Source organism: Dendronephthya gigantea, unplaced genomic scaffold (assembly GCF_004324835.1).
Source record: "Dendronephthya gigantea isolate DGI-Jeju-01 unplaced genomic scaffold, DenGig_1.0 000863F, whole genome shotgun sequence".
Classification (NCBI taxonomy): Eukaryota; Metazoa; Cnidaria; class Anthozoa; order Malacalcyonacea; family Nephtheidae; genus Dendronephthya; species Dendronephthya gigantea.
The window spans coordinates 1-16,847 of record NW_021163873.1 but is presented as its reverse complement, the minus strand read 5'-3'; the positions used below and the strand labels follow the sequence as shown (position 1 = coordinate 16,847).

The following is a 16,847-nucleotide window of genomic DNA, read 5'->3' as shown; positions in this document are numbered from 1 at the left end:
AGATGATTTTGAACAAATCTGTGCACAACAGAGTAACAACCTTTCTTCCTCCACTTTGGCCAACATGCATCACGGCAACAAGGATATCTTCGAAACTATTACTTCGTCTCTTATTTTCAGCATTTTATCCCAATTTCGACAATCAACTTACTAAATATGTGCATAGGCTGTTAACCTTCTAGCCATATACGTACGTAGGATGTTGTTTAATTGGTGGCGACGATTTTTACCATTAATATAAACGACCTTTATCAATTAACAAACGTCAAAGACACATTTACTGGCTATTCATCAACATCGGCTCTTCTACTTCGAAGTTCGAACTTGCAATGGTCTGTACAAACATGAGCGGTTTGGAAATTCACCTTGTAGTTTTAAATTGAATGCCTTAAAGGTTACACGTCGCATCGAATGCAATTCAAACAATAGACAATGAGATGATAAACCTCATTATCATTAGTATAAATCGGGCCACCCATAGAGAATCGTGTCGTTTGCTAAAGGCAATTTTCCTTCGTTTTGGGCGAAGCGCCCTTTGTTTTTCAGGCCGGTAACGGTCGCATGGGCAGACTTTCAAAAGCCGCTTCGCATGCACGGGTGAAGAGTAATGAGAGGGTAATGAAAGGGTAATGAGATGGTAAACCTCTTTCAGCCTCATTATTATCTCATTATCTATTGTTTGAATTGCATTCGACGCGACCAAAATACTATAATAATAACTAGGCCTTAGCCTTGCTATTGCTTCGAAAGATGTTGGTACAGCTGACTGCGGAACGAGCGTTTATTGTGATATGCATCCCAACAGAGTGCTTAGGCATTCAAACTCTAACATGCAATTATACATTGTTATGGGTGCTTTTAGACCATAATGTTGGGTGGCCATGCACCTCACTCGCCAGACCGTACGCCCTGTGATTCTTTTCTATGTGGGGCTACCTCAAGGATAAAATTTTCTCCAGACACCCATGCAGAATATCCAGGAGCCGCGGCAGAATATCATCGAAAGAAACGGCAGTCATATTGAACGACATAGCGCTATGAATTGTGAACATTGTTTGATTGCACTCTCTGTAAATAAATATAAACAATTTATAGCACAGCGTCACGTTGAATTAGTAAATTTCTTTAAACGCTTTCGCATAATTAACTACGTTCTGTTGGACACAAGAGAATTACGCCATTTTAAAGTTCGTGCCCAGCTTGAATATGATGATCATCCGACTCATATATGTGAGGTTCCTATATGTGATTTAGAAAATGGGGAACGGGTGAAAGGCATCAGTTTTTTCGACTCACCCTGTAGTGCTAAGTTTATTAAACGCCCGTAATTTGAGTTATAACAAATACTCTTGCATTCTTTGTCAGTTTGACCAGGATTAAATTCAAAAAGCTGATATCTATGAACCTTGAAGTTTAAATAGCGTTCAGGCATCATTTCTTAAATTATATTTTAGGTAATATTAAACTTATTGTATAATTATATAAATTATAAAATATAAAGAAAATAAATTATATCTACATGTGCCAATTTTCCTGATATTTAGGCTGGATTTCCACTCGCAGAGAAATAATTCGTTAGCGAAATATTTGAATAACTTCTTTCACTGAGAACAGTCAAGCTGAACTGATTTTTATCTCTTCGTTAAAATTCAAAAGAAAGTATGCAAATATTTCGCTAGGAAACTATTTCTCTGCAAGTGGAAATGCACCCTTAGTACACCATGGATTTGCGTTTTGACTAAATTGTGACAAACGGGATCGAGCTTTGGCGTTTTCAAAATGGAAAAGGTTTTCAAAATGCTATTGGCTGTACATGAATTACGCATCACAATAATTATTTACTAGCGCGTAGGCCTAAAGCGAGTCTTTGTGAAAATACTCCCAAACTCGGTCCATTCTACTAAATCAACCTAAATAGCGAATTATTCAACTCCAAAACAAATTTATAGTTCCTGTCTGGGTGTCTCGATTGTACTTTCCACATCTGAATGTTCTAAACTGTCGAAAATTCCATTTATTTCTTCTTCTTTTTTTGTATTAACTGATTCAACGTCCTGGAAAACTTCATCAAACACACTGTTTTTACCATCATTCGATTTTGTTTCTGCATTTTCTATTCAATAGATATATAAATTGTTAAAAAAAATATTGCTGCCCATTTAAGAAACAGAAAACATTTTCCGCGTTTCTATACAGTTATAGAAACACACGTGGGAGTTTGGGAGAACGAGAAATAATCAGTAGGAAAACGGGTTTTCCACTAGGCGGAATTTTTCGATCGAACGAAAATTTTCGCTCGATTTTCCTTTCAATTGTGACCGGTGAAGGTAATCCGCTACGGTCGAATTCTGACAATTGAAAAGAGAATCGAGCGAAAAATTTCGTTCGATCGAGAAATTCCGCCAAGTGGAAAGCCGGCTTCAGTCAAAATTAGGTCGAAGTTTCGACACATAGTTTCAAACCTGCGTTTTGCATCTTTCGAAGCCAAAATTGGACGTCGTCGATGCGGCTTTCGCTGACAGATATCCAATTGTTTGCAATCCACTTTCTACCTTTCTTCACATCACAGCCACCATGGACGCTGTAAGGATCAGAGTCACCCAACCACCCTGTGGCGTCATCGATCCCATGACTGTACCACAGGATTGCTTTACCTTTCTCGGGCTTAACTCGAAGATTCGACTTGTGACAATTACGACCAACATTGCACATTCTCTTCACGTCTTTTTGCCACACCTGTGAATGGTCAATACCCTCAAGGTGGTAACATCCTCCTCAGGAAAAATATGCAACAATAATGGGGGGTTGCATGAAAGGATATTCATGAGGATTTTAGGCCTGTTTTCCACTTTAAACGTATCGTGGTGAAATGTCTAGGAAATATTTATATATATATATGTATACCAGTCACGTTTCGTATATGGTTTAAGTGGAAAACAGACTTTTCTCTTACGATAGAACTGACAAGTGAAAAAGCAATTAACCGATTGACTCTAATCCATCACATACAAGACTTACATCTTCATCGTACGTTTCATTGTCGGCGATTGGAAACGCAGTTTCGCCTCCTTCTTCGACGTCATTCAAGAAGTACAGAACTGTAAGATATCTAGAGAACGCGAATACTTTCTCATTGGACTTCAAGCAACTTGATGGAAGGAAGCGAACATCTCCTATTATAGGTGTTGTCAGTCGCGCAGTCAGCCCAACGATTTAGTCCCATAATAGTGTGTAAGAAATCTGCAACGGGTTAAGGCTACGTTGACACGGACTCGGACGGATTTGAAACCGTGCTCGGATTAGTCAGTTTCCTTGCATGTGTAAACACGTAGAACAAGTCACATTTTCATTCCTTTTTTCTGTGTGAACATCTGAACCAGACGAATTTGAGAACGGTTCGAAAATCGTCTGGTCCAATGTGAAGGTAGCCTTAAAATAGCTTTGATTTACTTCAAAAATTTCTATCACGTGAACAAACGATATCATACCTACAAATACGGCAATCAGGCGAACCGTAGTCATCCAAATGACAACATCGCGTTTTGGGGTCAATGTCATCGCTGTCCACGTGGCAATTATAGTGTCCTCTTGGACCATAACTTACCACCTTAAATGCGAGTAAATTTTAAGACACTTCATCTACAATCAAAAGCTTTGCCTGGTTATATCATGCGGTTGAGGATATATCAGTATACAGTCGTGTTCGAATGATATACGAAATAGTTTACCACTTTCAGTTCATTCATAGCCGTTCCATTTAACGGTAGTTCTACATGCATATTGCATTACTTGCATTTGTCCTATAAGACCTCGCATGTGTATTAGTCGCATTTGTGTATTTGACCTGTGTATTTCAAACAGAACAGAAAACGCTAATAATATAGAAACCCGTTTAAAACTTTACAGAAAACGTTCGATTTTCTAAATGATATAGTCTAAATAATAAAACAGATATTCTGATCATGTATGGACTGACAGACATATATTGAGAACCCCATGCACTAGCTGTAACCACCTTTGCGCCCTTTTTCATCCCTCTATAAAATCCAGGCGGGTTAGATATTAAGCTAACATCAAACTATGTTATATAAAAACGTAGATAATACATGCGTTACAATTAATTGAACATATTTCCTGCATATATACCTGAAGGCTTTCACTGGCGTTTAGGAGCATCAAGGGAAGTTTAGTCAGTTTCCAAAGTCTGTAAACCGTAACATGAACGGAATTATGGTTTATGCAAGACTATAGTCGATGTCATAAACAGCGAAGAGAAAGTAAGTTTAGTACAGTCGAAACTAAAGTGCATAATATTTTAGTGTTCCAGTAGTTCCTCAATTTTGACTTACCAACCGTTTCAATTATAAATTTTGTAAAACCAAGGCCCCTATATATATGGTTATACTTTGGACTGCATGAATATAAATGTTCTTGCACCTCTTACGTAATGACTGCAACGTTTTCTCGCTGTTCCTGTCTGTGTCCAACCAGGTTTGTTCACTGTGTCTGCTCTTTGTGTAAGGCTTCTTTCGCTTTGTAAGGGAAACAAACCTAATGATTCGTCCAACATCTTTCTTCTCGAATTCGTCCTCACTAAGCTTCACTGTCGAGAGCAAAGCGTATACACAAATGTTATATTAAGTTATGGTACTTGAACTAATTCTATTGAGACAGATCACAGAATTTCGCTTATAGCAAGGAAAAAATGCAGACTAAAACATGGCGTAAAAAGGTAAATACTCTATAGAAACGAGGTTGATGACCATGTTTAGGTAAAAGCGATACTAGTAGGTGAAAGGCATACCCGCGTACCCGTCAATTGGGATATATCGTCTCAATACTTACAATCACCATTTTTGTCCAAATCGAGTCTCTCAAGCCTGCAGATAAAAATGTGAACGGATTTAAAAAGGCAATTCTCGCTAAAGCGCGTTGAACTTATTTTAAATAAATTGTCAAATATATTATTTAGTCAAAGTCGAGGTTTTTTATTCAAAGATAATCACCAAGCCTGCATAAGGGGAATAATTATTTTAGTTTAATTAACTACAAAGCTGATTTTTGAAAAAAAAAACAATGTGTTGTCGAAAATGCAATTTTTACAAACGCGTTCGCCGTAAAACTGTCGATATAGTATTAATTAAATTAATTAAATATCTCGACAGTTAACTCTCACTTTGACAAAAAACACAACACGCCACCATTTTAAAATTTTTGGAAAAAAATGATCATCGCGTTATAATCTGAGGTCGTTCGACAAATTACTTTACAAATTACAGAACTTTAAATAATCACCTTTCGGGCTTCGTAGCCATATACGTAAACGATATTCAGTATCATTTTTAAATTGGTAATGGTGGATTGAGGGTGGATCGATGCATTTTATTCCAACCAAAGGTTGTAACTTATCGATGCCCCCGTTACAATTCAGCCCACCACTTCCTTACAGCTAAGCTTCGTAGCTAACGATTTGCTAACGACAGCTTCACCTCCTACTAGTTCAGCGGTTTTTATACCTGGGACTGGTTGTGAAAAGCCCATAGTTACATTTCGGGTAGTTAAATATCGTAGTTAACGATTTTCATTGGCTAATAACTATGGTCAAAAAATCAGTCCCTGTTACCGGTAGTGAAGTAGTATAGATGTTAAGAAAACCTCGCAAAACATTTCGCGCGCTTTTCTTAACTCTCGCAACATTCCCGTGTGTTTGGATCAGGCAATACAAACACGGAAACCATAAAGTAATTGTTTTATAAATAACAACGACCAGTCGACCAGGCCTGAATTTTTAAAACTCTTTATTGAAACTCTTTAAAACGACGAATTTTCGTGTTTGGATGACCTGATCCAAACACGGGCTTCGACTAATCAGAACACGCGTTATATACATGTTATTTTATAAGATGATTTGCTTACATGTCAACGACGTCTTCCATGTCTGGAGAAAAATCCAATTCTGTATCTAAAAGGTTCGTAACCTAAAAAAACGCAAATGATTTTATGTACGAAGGAAAGTGCTTTCATTCCAGTTCCATGTTCTCGTGTGTAGTCCTTGGCCTTGGCTTGGGGGTGAAAATTTTTAACAATTTTTTTGTTACACAAACTAGGGCAAAAAATATCTGGTGTAAAAAGAAAATACTTTAATAATTTAACAAACTGTCGTGATATTCACATATCTGAATGAGCATTTGGAGCAGGAGACGCTGAAACTTCTCAAGCCAGACTTTTCTACACACGCTCCACAGCACACGTTTTTGCCCAAGCGTGGGCCGTAGGTAGCAGGGCGCTTATATATAGGGGCGGTGCAACAAAAGACCGCGCGCTGATCGACGTGAGATGCGGAAGTAGCCTGAGGCGAGCGTGTTTTTGATGAAAAATGCCAAAATTTGACATTTTAACAGGTCTTGTTTATCCGTCGATAATGTATGTATAAACAATATATATAAGCGCCCTGGTAGGTAGAATAGCCTGGCTTGCGCGGATGGAAACGCTGCCGCAACAATTTTACAATTTGAATTCCTAATCATGAAAAATAATACCTCATCAACATCCAAGAAGTTATCTTTGTTGTAATCATAATATTCAAAAACGTCACCATCAGCTTCTTGAAAATTCTGCTCATCTTCAAACATATCCTCATCCATTGTCTCAGATGTTTGTAGACCTTGTTCTTTTGCCAGCCTTATAATATCATCACATTCTTCCGGACTCATATAATTGCGAATTTCTAAATAGTCAAAACAAATTATTTGTCATAGATGTTTACTTTGTTTGCCTGAACGATCTTGAGTAGCTCTGATGTCACACCAGATTTAGCAATCAGAGTTTTTCAAGTTGAAGTTTGAACACCTTGGAAAATTTACACACCAAATAATTTAATTTATTTATTAACTTTGCCATTACTCTACAACATGACATCTGCATGCATTTATCAGTAACACAACAATTTAAGTAAATTAGCTGGTAGGTACACGTACCACATAAGTAGTTTAATACTGCAAAGCTTTCAGTCTGTTAACCCGGGCCTTCATCAGTGCAATAGAATAGTGCAATATATAAAGGCCCGGGTTAACAAACTAAAGCTTTGCAGTATTAAATACTTATGTGGTGTTACCTACAAGCTAATTTACTTATTGATGTCAGCATGCAAACATACAAGAATATTATTACAACAAATTAAGCCAAGATGATATTAAGTAGCAATTACTGTGGGCCCATAATTGTCTTTAAAACCAATTTTACACATGGTTTTCAATTATTATTGAAATTCTATGTTCATTCTTGTTTGCCATGATCTATGAGCTGATAATAATGATCAATTTAATTAAATGTATTACCAAATATTGGTGGTTTTATGCTTAGAGTCTTCATCTCTCTAATTTGTTCATTTTCCAGTGACAACTTAGTGATGTGTCCAACCTAATATGAATATTGTGGAATTATATTAAGGGGCATCCATACTGAACATGTTTAAAGCACATTGAAGGGATATAAGGCTCCTGAGCCAGAAATTAAAAAAATTCTAGGCAAGGTGGAAATATCTGGGTTAAGCACTTTTAGTCAAAAAAGGCTCAACATATATAACCTGAAGTTAAGTAATCACTATATTGATTTATTGCCTATTTGTGAGATGCTTGGTTGTATTTTGCTGATATAAACAAGGTAAAGTACTGGTTGGTATGACTGTATGGGCATAATTAGTTTGGGCAAGAAGGTGCAAGATAACAATTAGGGTTGTTTTGGCAGCAAGCTAGCTTTCTTTAAAAAAATTCGAGGCTGGCTGTTGCTTGCCATGGTTAAAGGTTATATTCTTCATCCATATAATACTGATATATATTATAAATATGGATGGTTTACAATTGTGAAACCCAAGACATTGTACAATAATTAATTTCCTTCATCTAAATTTTGCTTTTAGACACTATTTTTCTGTGGAACAAACAGACTGCTGACCCTATAAAATTTGAAGTATAAAATTTAACACTTCCTGTCTAAATTCTTTGCGATGAGTTGTCATAGCATTTTATTGGGACTAATATATACAGGCTTTTTAAAATTAAACAGATGTTTCCCAAATATGAATTGGAGGAAGTCAGTAAATGCACGGAAGCCCTAAACAAATAATTTGTTGCGTGTTTACATTTAAATGATTTAATCGATCTTTCAAACGAGTGGAATTTTTCTAAGCAAATTAATGACAGTATATATTTAACACAAATAAGGAAGCACCTCGACTGGATATCGTCTAGCAAGCGGCAGTTCGGTATAGTAATTTCCCACACACGCCGCAGCCATTGTGGGACATTCCTCGTCTACCACGCTTGTATCAACATTACTGATTAAATTGGTCGAACTGAAACACAGCAGAACGCGCAACCCAAGAATCCATCTAACCATATTAACCGAATTATCTGTCGTACAATTTTATGTCACAAATTACAATATTATATTATTTATATTAGAATGTAGCCTGCACACAGGCTGCTTAATATTATAAACAACGCGAATGCAAATCAACCTTGAAATGACGCCCAGCGATGTCTGTGGGCAGAATGTGTTGAATAAGGCCTGTTTTCCACTTCAACCGAATTGTAACGAACCGTAACTTATTCCTTTGTTTAAAAGTCATTTGCTCTTTCTGAGTGCCTAAAAAAGAATGATATACGCAGGGTCGTATCTACATCTAGAAGCTTAATTGGGGGAGGGGGGGATGTATATTCATATATTCGTCCTATGCCCGACTGATTTCTTTTGTACGCTATTGTTCATACGGTATATAAAAATGAATATACACCCCCAATTAAAATATATGAAATACACCCCCCAACTAGCTACGTGTCGTATGAAAAACGCGACAGTGGAAAGCAGCCTTATAAACTGGCCCTAACTCAAGGAGGAAAGACCCTGGGTACGAGGTTGGGACTTTATCTTTCGTATTTTCGTTTATTTCACCTTCAATCCAATCTATCCGTTTACATTCAATTCAATTCAATTCGATTCACGATATACCTCGCTAACAAGGGAGCATTTCACTATTATCTTGTTAGGTCTATCGTATCAGTTCCAATATAGTGTTGGCAATAACAACTATTTTACTTACTGTACAGATCTAACATACATTCTTCCCAATATTGGTATACTATTAAGTGTTATTAAATTGTTTCTAGTTTTTTTGCAATGATTTGAAACATTTTTAGTTTCAAATGAACTTTCCCGTCATCATTTGCAAACTTCTGAGAAAATTCCTGCTTCTTGTGTGGTAGAAATTTCTTTTCGTCCACGTACCCAGACGCACCAAACCAAGTTAAATAATATTCCACACTTGGAAATGTGTGCTCGCATTGTGCATAATCGCTGTGTTGTACCTCAAAGCCTGCTTGTTGTACTATCGCCTCTGTTTCGTTCTTCTTCACAATTTTAAACGGTGGACGATTGCTCTCAACTTCAACGTCGGGCAGCAACTCTGGCACACGCAGGAAAAGCTCGGGAATTTCCTCTAAGCTACTAATGGCTATTCTACCTCCAGGCTTGAGACAGTTGAACGCAGTCTGCAGGAATATGATCTTCTCCTGTTCGTCCAACCAATGAAAGACCGAGCTGCAATAAGAGACATCATAAAATGGCTCGTTGCGATGAGGAAAATCACACGAGCTATCGCCATGTACAAAGGTAATGTTCTTATAATCAGGACTGTGTTTCTGCCGTGCAACATCGATTCGACATCCGTCGGGATCAACGCCAACAACCAGACCGTCTTTGCCCACGATGCTTGCAATATATGCTGTTATTTCACCTGTTCCACATCCAATATCGACAACCTTGTCCCCATTCTTCACACCCAGCACAAGGATCAACTGCTTCCCTATAGCGAATTGCTGCTGGTTGAGTTGCGAATATTTTATCGCCATGTATTCGTAATTACGCTCTTTCCTTAAAGATGAAGCCATGTTTTACCGTCAATTTCAGATTACTTTTCCGCACCGAGTTGCGAAATACGTTAGGAAATTGAAAACCACATTTCGAATTACGGAAGTGCGTTGCCAACTTCCGTATCTACTTCCAATTGTGAATTTGAATTTACATCGCAACGAAGTACGTTTCTCTTAGCAATTACTTGTTACTTACGGCTTTTCCTTGTGTTACGAAGTGATTACGTTCCATATTTTTAATTCAAATTGACTCAAATCCTGAATACTTTACGCTCTTCACCTAATTGCTATGCCTATGAACAATTAAAATTTACAATTGGAATTTGGAAATAGATACGGAAGTTGGCAACGTACTTCCGTAATTCGAGACGTAGTTTCCAATTTCCTAACGTACTTCGCAACTCGGTGCGGAAAAGTGAGCTAAAATTGACGGTAATCAATTCAATAGTGAAACATCAAGTTGCATGATCTCAAGCATGGTTCTTTTAATTTCGTTGTCCGCAATAATGCTGGCATATTGCCACACTTGAAATTCCATTTCTTCTCTTTATCTTACGAGAAGATTCGAAGGAGGGGATTTTTGAACAAATGTAGGACACACTAGGGCTTCATCCGTAGCAGATCGTCTCAAACATGCATGGGTGGACTGAGAATATCGTCAGGCAGAGCAAGAATATAAGATTAAAATAGACCTTTTTGGTAATTACGTCACAACAAATACCTTAAATGAGATGGATTTCAAGTTTTACTCTCACGAGCCACGTGCAAAGTCAGCAAAGATACAAAACATCCTTCTATAACCCGTGCATGAAAAAGAAGTTTCCATTTTGACTAATAAGTATGGAAGTAAGCCATAACGCGGGAATGAGGCTCGCGGTGTTGGCTCATCAGCCTCGTTCTCGTGTTATGGCTTATTTCCACATTTATTGGTCAAAATAATAAAAATCTTTTTCATACATGTGTTGAAGAATGATGTTTTGCATCTTCGCACGTGGCTCGTGAGAGTAAAACTGGAAATCTATTTCATTTAAGGTGGTTCTAAATTTAAAACGTACGTTGTTATGTTAAAATGGTGTGATGTAATTACTGAAAAGGTCTATTGGAAACAAATAAGTAAAATTGGTAACTCGAGCTTCAAAATAGTTATAAAAGCTATATAATTCAGCTAATATAAACTTGAAAGGAAACCACAACGGCGTCCCAGATAGGGAACAGGTATTTAATTTCAGGATCTAAATTTTAAAATATTAGGTCCTTGTTAATGGCATGGTCAGCAGGACAAATCGCATAGCGGGACAAATCGACAGGCTGGCTACGCTACTGGTATAGATTATAAAAGTATTCGAATAAGTTAAACATTACTGTGTTTAATATACTTCATTTGAATAGCATAGCTTTTGTAGTCTTAAATTGAAGTAATACGGGTTAAAGAGAGGGAATTTTTATATATATATAGCTATGCAAGTGTACTTAACAATGATTTGGATAAGCATGCATATACAAGACAAAACGAGTGATAGAAAAGTCCAACGTCTCGACGACATCCTGACGCCATTATTAAGGAAACTAAATGAAGCATGCGAGTTCAAAAATTTATGTGTCCGTGTCCAGAGTAAATAATTAAATAATGTCTAATGACAGCTAACATGCAAATTTCTTTCATTATATGTGAACTTCCACAGGAAAACATACGTTAATGCTATTTCGTTCGTTGAAAAATATCGTTTGTTATTCGTTCGTTTGCCGTTTAAACGCTTGAAGCGTCCGTTGAAACGATTTTCGAGATCGTCCATCGTTCGACACGGCCCATTCGAACGCTTAGCCGAAAACGTTTGAAAATTGTTCCAAAAGCGGTCATCCGTTTGATTTACCGTTCATTGAAACGTTTGCCGGAATTTCGTAGTTAAGAGGCTACAGGTATTGCTGTATCCGAACATAATGCAATAGGTGAATATCCCCTCGAATATCCGAGCTTACATTTTATCAAATATTACTGCACAATACATATATATAAAAGAAAAAACTAGCGATAGAAAGGTCCAACGTCTCGGCGACATCCTGACGCCATTCTCATGGAAGGAAAACTAAATAAGGCAAGCAAATTCAAGAGATTATGTGGTCAGAGTCAATAATTTACATAAGGCTAGACAGAGACCTTGCATGTACTACCTGAATGATAGATTGACGCTCTCTCTCTAAAGTCCGACACACATGCACCGACGCGATGTTTTTCAATTTTCAAATTCTATTAACTTTGACAATGTTATGATATTCTTGGTAATTACTGAATCAATGATAGTACATTTTGACTGGTCTGGTACCCATATCTCTCAAACTGTTATATCAAAATTAAATTTACTTGCTTCTAAAAATTAGCGTTGCGTTACAAATCATGCATATGCAGTCTGTGTGGCCCTTATTATATAACTCATCATGCGCATGTTAAATAGATATATAAGAATGTGTGTTGTGGAGTGTTGTCTAAAGATTTGAAATAAAGTTTTGAAATTTTACAGTTTCAATCGTGTCTTCTTTACAGTGGCGTAGCCAGCCCGAAATTTAGTCATGCTATGCTTATATTTTGGTGTTGACTGTGATTCTGTGAAAACAATGAATTTCTAAGGAAAGAAATGAATAATGATAATAACATAAAATCATCAGACTGGCTACGCCACTGGTCTTCTACGAATTATATATATTGCATATTCTCAAGAAGATTTATTCGATCGTGACTAAATTAAACAAGCAAACTTTTGGAAGGGGTTTACAAAGAAGGCATCACCTGCCGTCATATCAAATAACAAAAAAGCATCAAATGACATGCATATACCAAACATGTTGTAACTTGTAAAACTGTTGTAACGTTCTCCAGACATTATGAGACATACCACGTGAATTCGTAGCACACGCAGTAATAAGACTATTGACGAAATGGAGTTTAGATGGCTGAGGTTTCTGTGTATTCATTTTTTGTTCCGTCAATTTGCTCTAGTGGCTTCCACTGCTTCAGGTACGCGATAGCCTACATATTAACACACAGTTTGTCGTCCCGCTATTTTGTATTTGAAATTCATCATGCCAGCCCGAATTTAACCGAATGACGTTGAAATTTTTGGCAGCGATGTAATTATCAAACTAACTGTTGTTATACGTTTAAACAATGCCATTAGTTTTAATAGAGTGTGCTTAGTTTCAGCGATAGTGTTTTTTTAAGCTTATGGTTATGATGCGATGAATTTGCGTATAGTTCCAGGGAAATACGTGAAAACAAAATTGGTTTACCTAACAGTCTGCAGTCGACAAATGCGTTTGCATGGACATTTTATATAATGCAATTGCTTTTTCAAAAACTACCTAAATAACACATAACCGTTGAGGGATTCCACGAAAACAAAATCGAAAGTTAAAAAATGCATTTGACGTGAAAGATGAGCTTTGCAAATTTAAATACCATGCATTCATTCCCAAGGAATTGTTCCTGTTGTAATACTTGACCGGTCATATTCGAGGAAATAAAATGAAAGATTTTCTTTTAAATTCACGTCTAAAGAAAGGCAAAAGATTCCTTTCCAAAATGTGAAATTCGCTTTTATGACACAACATATAGTTCCGGTATATCTTTCTCAAAATCTAAACTATAAATGGAAATATGCATGCATAATTCTTTCCATACTATATCCATAGCATGGAAATAACAATTCAGTACGGCAAAAGATAAAGTTTATCACGCCTTTATCTCACAGCTCCTATATAGCTGGTTGCCGGTGTTACAGCGGATAGTGTCCCCCCGCGGATAGTGTCCCCCTGAAGTGTGTCTCCCCGCTAGCGGATAGTGTCCCCTTTAATTACTTTACCGCGGATAGCTAGTGTCCCCCAAGTCCAAAACAAAAGTTAATATTTGCTAGAAAATATATTTTATATAAAAAATTTGCTTCGTAATACATTTTAACTACACAACTAAATACTTAACTACATAAAGGAACAAGAATAGCAATAATTTATCTATACATTTAACTATGATACAGTACTTGAAAGTTCGTCATGCATATAAATTGTTCAGGATGCAGGAGGCGTGTATTCAGGGCACAACCACTGTTCATTTTCGTCCATCTGATCAGATCGCATTCGATGCATTCGTGAAATGCTTTTGTGTAATGTTGATTAATCTAGCCATTGTGCAGCTAATGAGCGCTTTTGTTTTTGAGGAATGCCTTGTACGTCATTAGTCATGTTTATGTCCTATATTAAAGTTATGATATTGTATAATAACATGCCAGTAATTTAAATTTTTAGTCACTAAAATTCGAAATACAAATTTAGAACTTTTTCAATCACGTAATCGTGATCGACCAAAGAACTAAAACTTCTTTATATTTGTTTTTAGGGGGGGGACACTATCCGCAAAAGGGGCATTATCCGCGTCGCGGATAGTGTCCGGAGGGACATAATCTGCTAGCGGATAGTGTCGGGAGGGACATAATCTTCTAGCGGATAATGTCCGGAGGGACATAATCTGCTAGCGAATAGTGTCCGGTGGGACACTTTCTGCGGGGTACACTATCCGCTAGGACACCGGGCTTTCTTCTCCTTTTTTCTTCGGGGGCACTTATGGCAGCAAATTTGGGACCTGCATGCCTACACCATGAGCTTTCCATGCAATATACTTGTTTTACTTGAATGTTGAATAATTTTAATATTGCTCACTGAAATTTAGCCTAGCTAGACTTTGATAAAGCACAAAACACAAACCATACCATCTGTTGAACGTAATTAGAGCCGTGTGACAAATATGAAACCAGAAATAATTATCTATATTATACCATTTAGGTTTTGTGGATATATTAAACAATCTAGCATAAACAATCAAAGACGTCGTCTAGAAATTCCGTTTTTTATGAGGTTTAGTTTTAGCGCTATGTTTTAACCAAGTGCGTGCAGTCCTTGCGCACATGCAACTGGCACAAGCCCAAAACTCGCCAAAGGGCATGCTGCCAAGCTGACATACCGTAGTGCAACACAGCGTAAGCCTAATAATTATAACGATAATAATAAAAAAACATTTAAACTTGACCTCTCGGATTTTTCGCTATATATATAGTGCCGCATTTGAAAGATCTTCACTTTAAAGGCATGTCATTAATTCATCAGAAAATGAACATTATACTATGAACCTTGGCGGGCATTGTGGTGCATTTTGCGGACTAAAATGATAATACCCATATCTCTCAAACTGTTATATCAAAATTGAATTTATTTGCTTCTAAAAATTAGCGTTGCGTTAGCGAATCATGCACGTGCAGTTTGTGTGGGCCTTATATATTATATAACCCTGCATGCGCATGTTGAATATATATAAAAATGTGAGTAGTAAGTATTGTATTTCATTCGGTCATTAAAGATTTGAAATAAAGTTTTTAAATTTTACAGTTTCAATCGTATCTTCTATACAGTGGAGTAGCCAGCCCGAAATTTAGTCATGCTATATGCTTATATTTTGGTGTTCATTGACTGTGAAAACAATAAATTTCTAAGGAAAGAAATGAATAATTTATCGGGGCCGCAGTAATTGGGTTTTCCTGTTGCGGTAACCCTGCCTTTTGTTTGTTTGTCGTTTGTCCATGTAGTTTATCTATTTATGTATTTTCTTTCTAATGGCAAAGCTAATAAATTAAAAAAATTAAATTAAATTAAATTAAATTAATGATAATAACATAAAATCGTCAGGCTGGCTACGCCACTGGTCTTCTACAAATTATATATATTGCATATTCTCAAAAAGATTTATTCGGAAATCAGAATTAAGAAGTAAGAGTTAATCAGAATTATTTGTTTCAGAATTAAGATACGATGGTGATTAATTAAACTGGCAAAACTTTTGGAAGATGTTTGCAAAAAAGTCATCATGCACCTGCCTGTCATATCAAATTACAAACAAGCATCAAATAGCATGCATATAACAAACACGTTGTAAAACTGTTGTAACGCTCGCCAGACATAGCACGTGAATTCGTAGCACAGTAAAAAGACTATTGACGAAATGGAGTTTAGATGGCTGAGGTTTTTCTGTATCCATTTTTTGTTCCGACAATTTGATCTAGTGGCTTCCACTGCTTCAGGTATGCAATAGCCTAGCTACATGATTTACTTAACATACAAACAGTTCGTCGTCCCCGCGGGTAACTCCGCTTTTCTGTATTTGAAATTCATCATGCTAGCCCGAATTTAACCGAAGAACGTTGAAATTTTAGGCAGCAATGTAATTATGAAACTGACTGTTGTTATACGTTTGAACGATGCCATTAGTTTTAATAGAGTGTGCTTAGTTTCAGTGATCGTGTTTTTTTTACGCTAATAGTGTGCGTCTTACGCTAAGGCATTTCCGTATAGTTCCAGGAAAATTACGTGAAACCAAAATTGGTTTACCTAACAGTTTGCAGTCGACAAATTGCGACAAATCTTCATCCACGAAAACGAAATCGAAAGTTAAAAAATCCAGTTGACGTGAAAGATAAGCTTTGCAAATTTAAATACCACATGCATCATATATAAGAAATCCTTCCTGTTGTAATACTTGACCGGTCAAATAACTTAGATTACGCACTTATCATGCACGTGGATTCGAGGAAATTGCGTATTTATTCCAGGAAAATTACGTAAAACCCAATATATTATATACCTGCATGATTAAAAATCCCACGCCTTCACAAGACACCCTTTCTGTAAAAATACTTCATGGGTTAAATGCGTTTAAGTTTTATACTCTCGAAATAAAATAGAAGGAAAGATTAGTTATACAGAACTAACAAAGACAAAAATAAATTGGCAGAAAATAATCTATAAAATAAAATATAAAGTATCATATCAATAAGCTGTAGAAGTCGCGAACGACGTGCATGTATATTAGGTGCCAGTACGTAA

At 36.7% G+C, this 16,847-nt stretch overlaps 2 protein-coding genes across 3 annotated transcripts; both read right to left on the bottom strand.

Moving 5' to 3' along the window:
* Positions 1-1,503: 1,503 nt before the first annotated feature.
* On the bottom strand, positions 1,504-8,464 carry LOC114544596 (transmembrane prolyl 4-hydroxylase-like). Of its 2 annotated transcripts, XM_028563183.1 has the most exons (11): positions 8,230-8,463; positions 7,338-7,419; positions 6,540-6,727; positions 5,917-5,978; positions 4,846-4,880; positions 4,438-4,603; positions 4,147-4,204; positions 3,489-3,607; positions 3,019-3,109; positions 2,463-2,736; positions 1,504-2,113 (listed from the first exon to the last, which is right to left on the bottom strand). In XM_028563183.1, exons 1-11 carry the CDS (start codon positions 8,395-8,397, stop codon positions 1,944-1,946), a joined length of 1,413 nt encoding a protein of 470 aa, XP_028418984.1. In that variant the 5' UTR covers positions 8,398-8,463; the 3' UTR covers positions 1,504-1,943. The 2 variants fall into 2 exon arrangements, with proteins under 2 accessions (XP_028418984.1, XP_028418985.1); XM_028563184.1 differs by lacking the exon at positions 7,338-7,419 and having other exon boundaries at positions 8,230-8,464.
* Positions 8,465-8,764: 300 nt separating this feature from the next.
* On the bottom strand, positions 8,765-10,167 carry LOC114544595 (trans-aconitate 2-methyltransferase-like). The gene is made up of 2 exons (XM_028563182.1): positions 10,126-10,167; positions 8,765-9,930 (listed from the first exon to the last, which is right to left on the bottom strand). The coding sequence occupies exon 2, from the start codon at positions 9,906-9,908 to the stop codon at positions 9,153-9,155; it is 756 nt and encodes a 251-aa protein (XP_028418983.1). The 5' UTR covers positions 9,909-9,930; positions 10,126-10,167; the 3' UTR covers positions 8,765-9,152.
* Between the last annotated feature and the right edge of the window lie 6,680 nt (positions 10,168-16,847).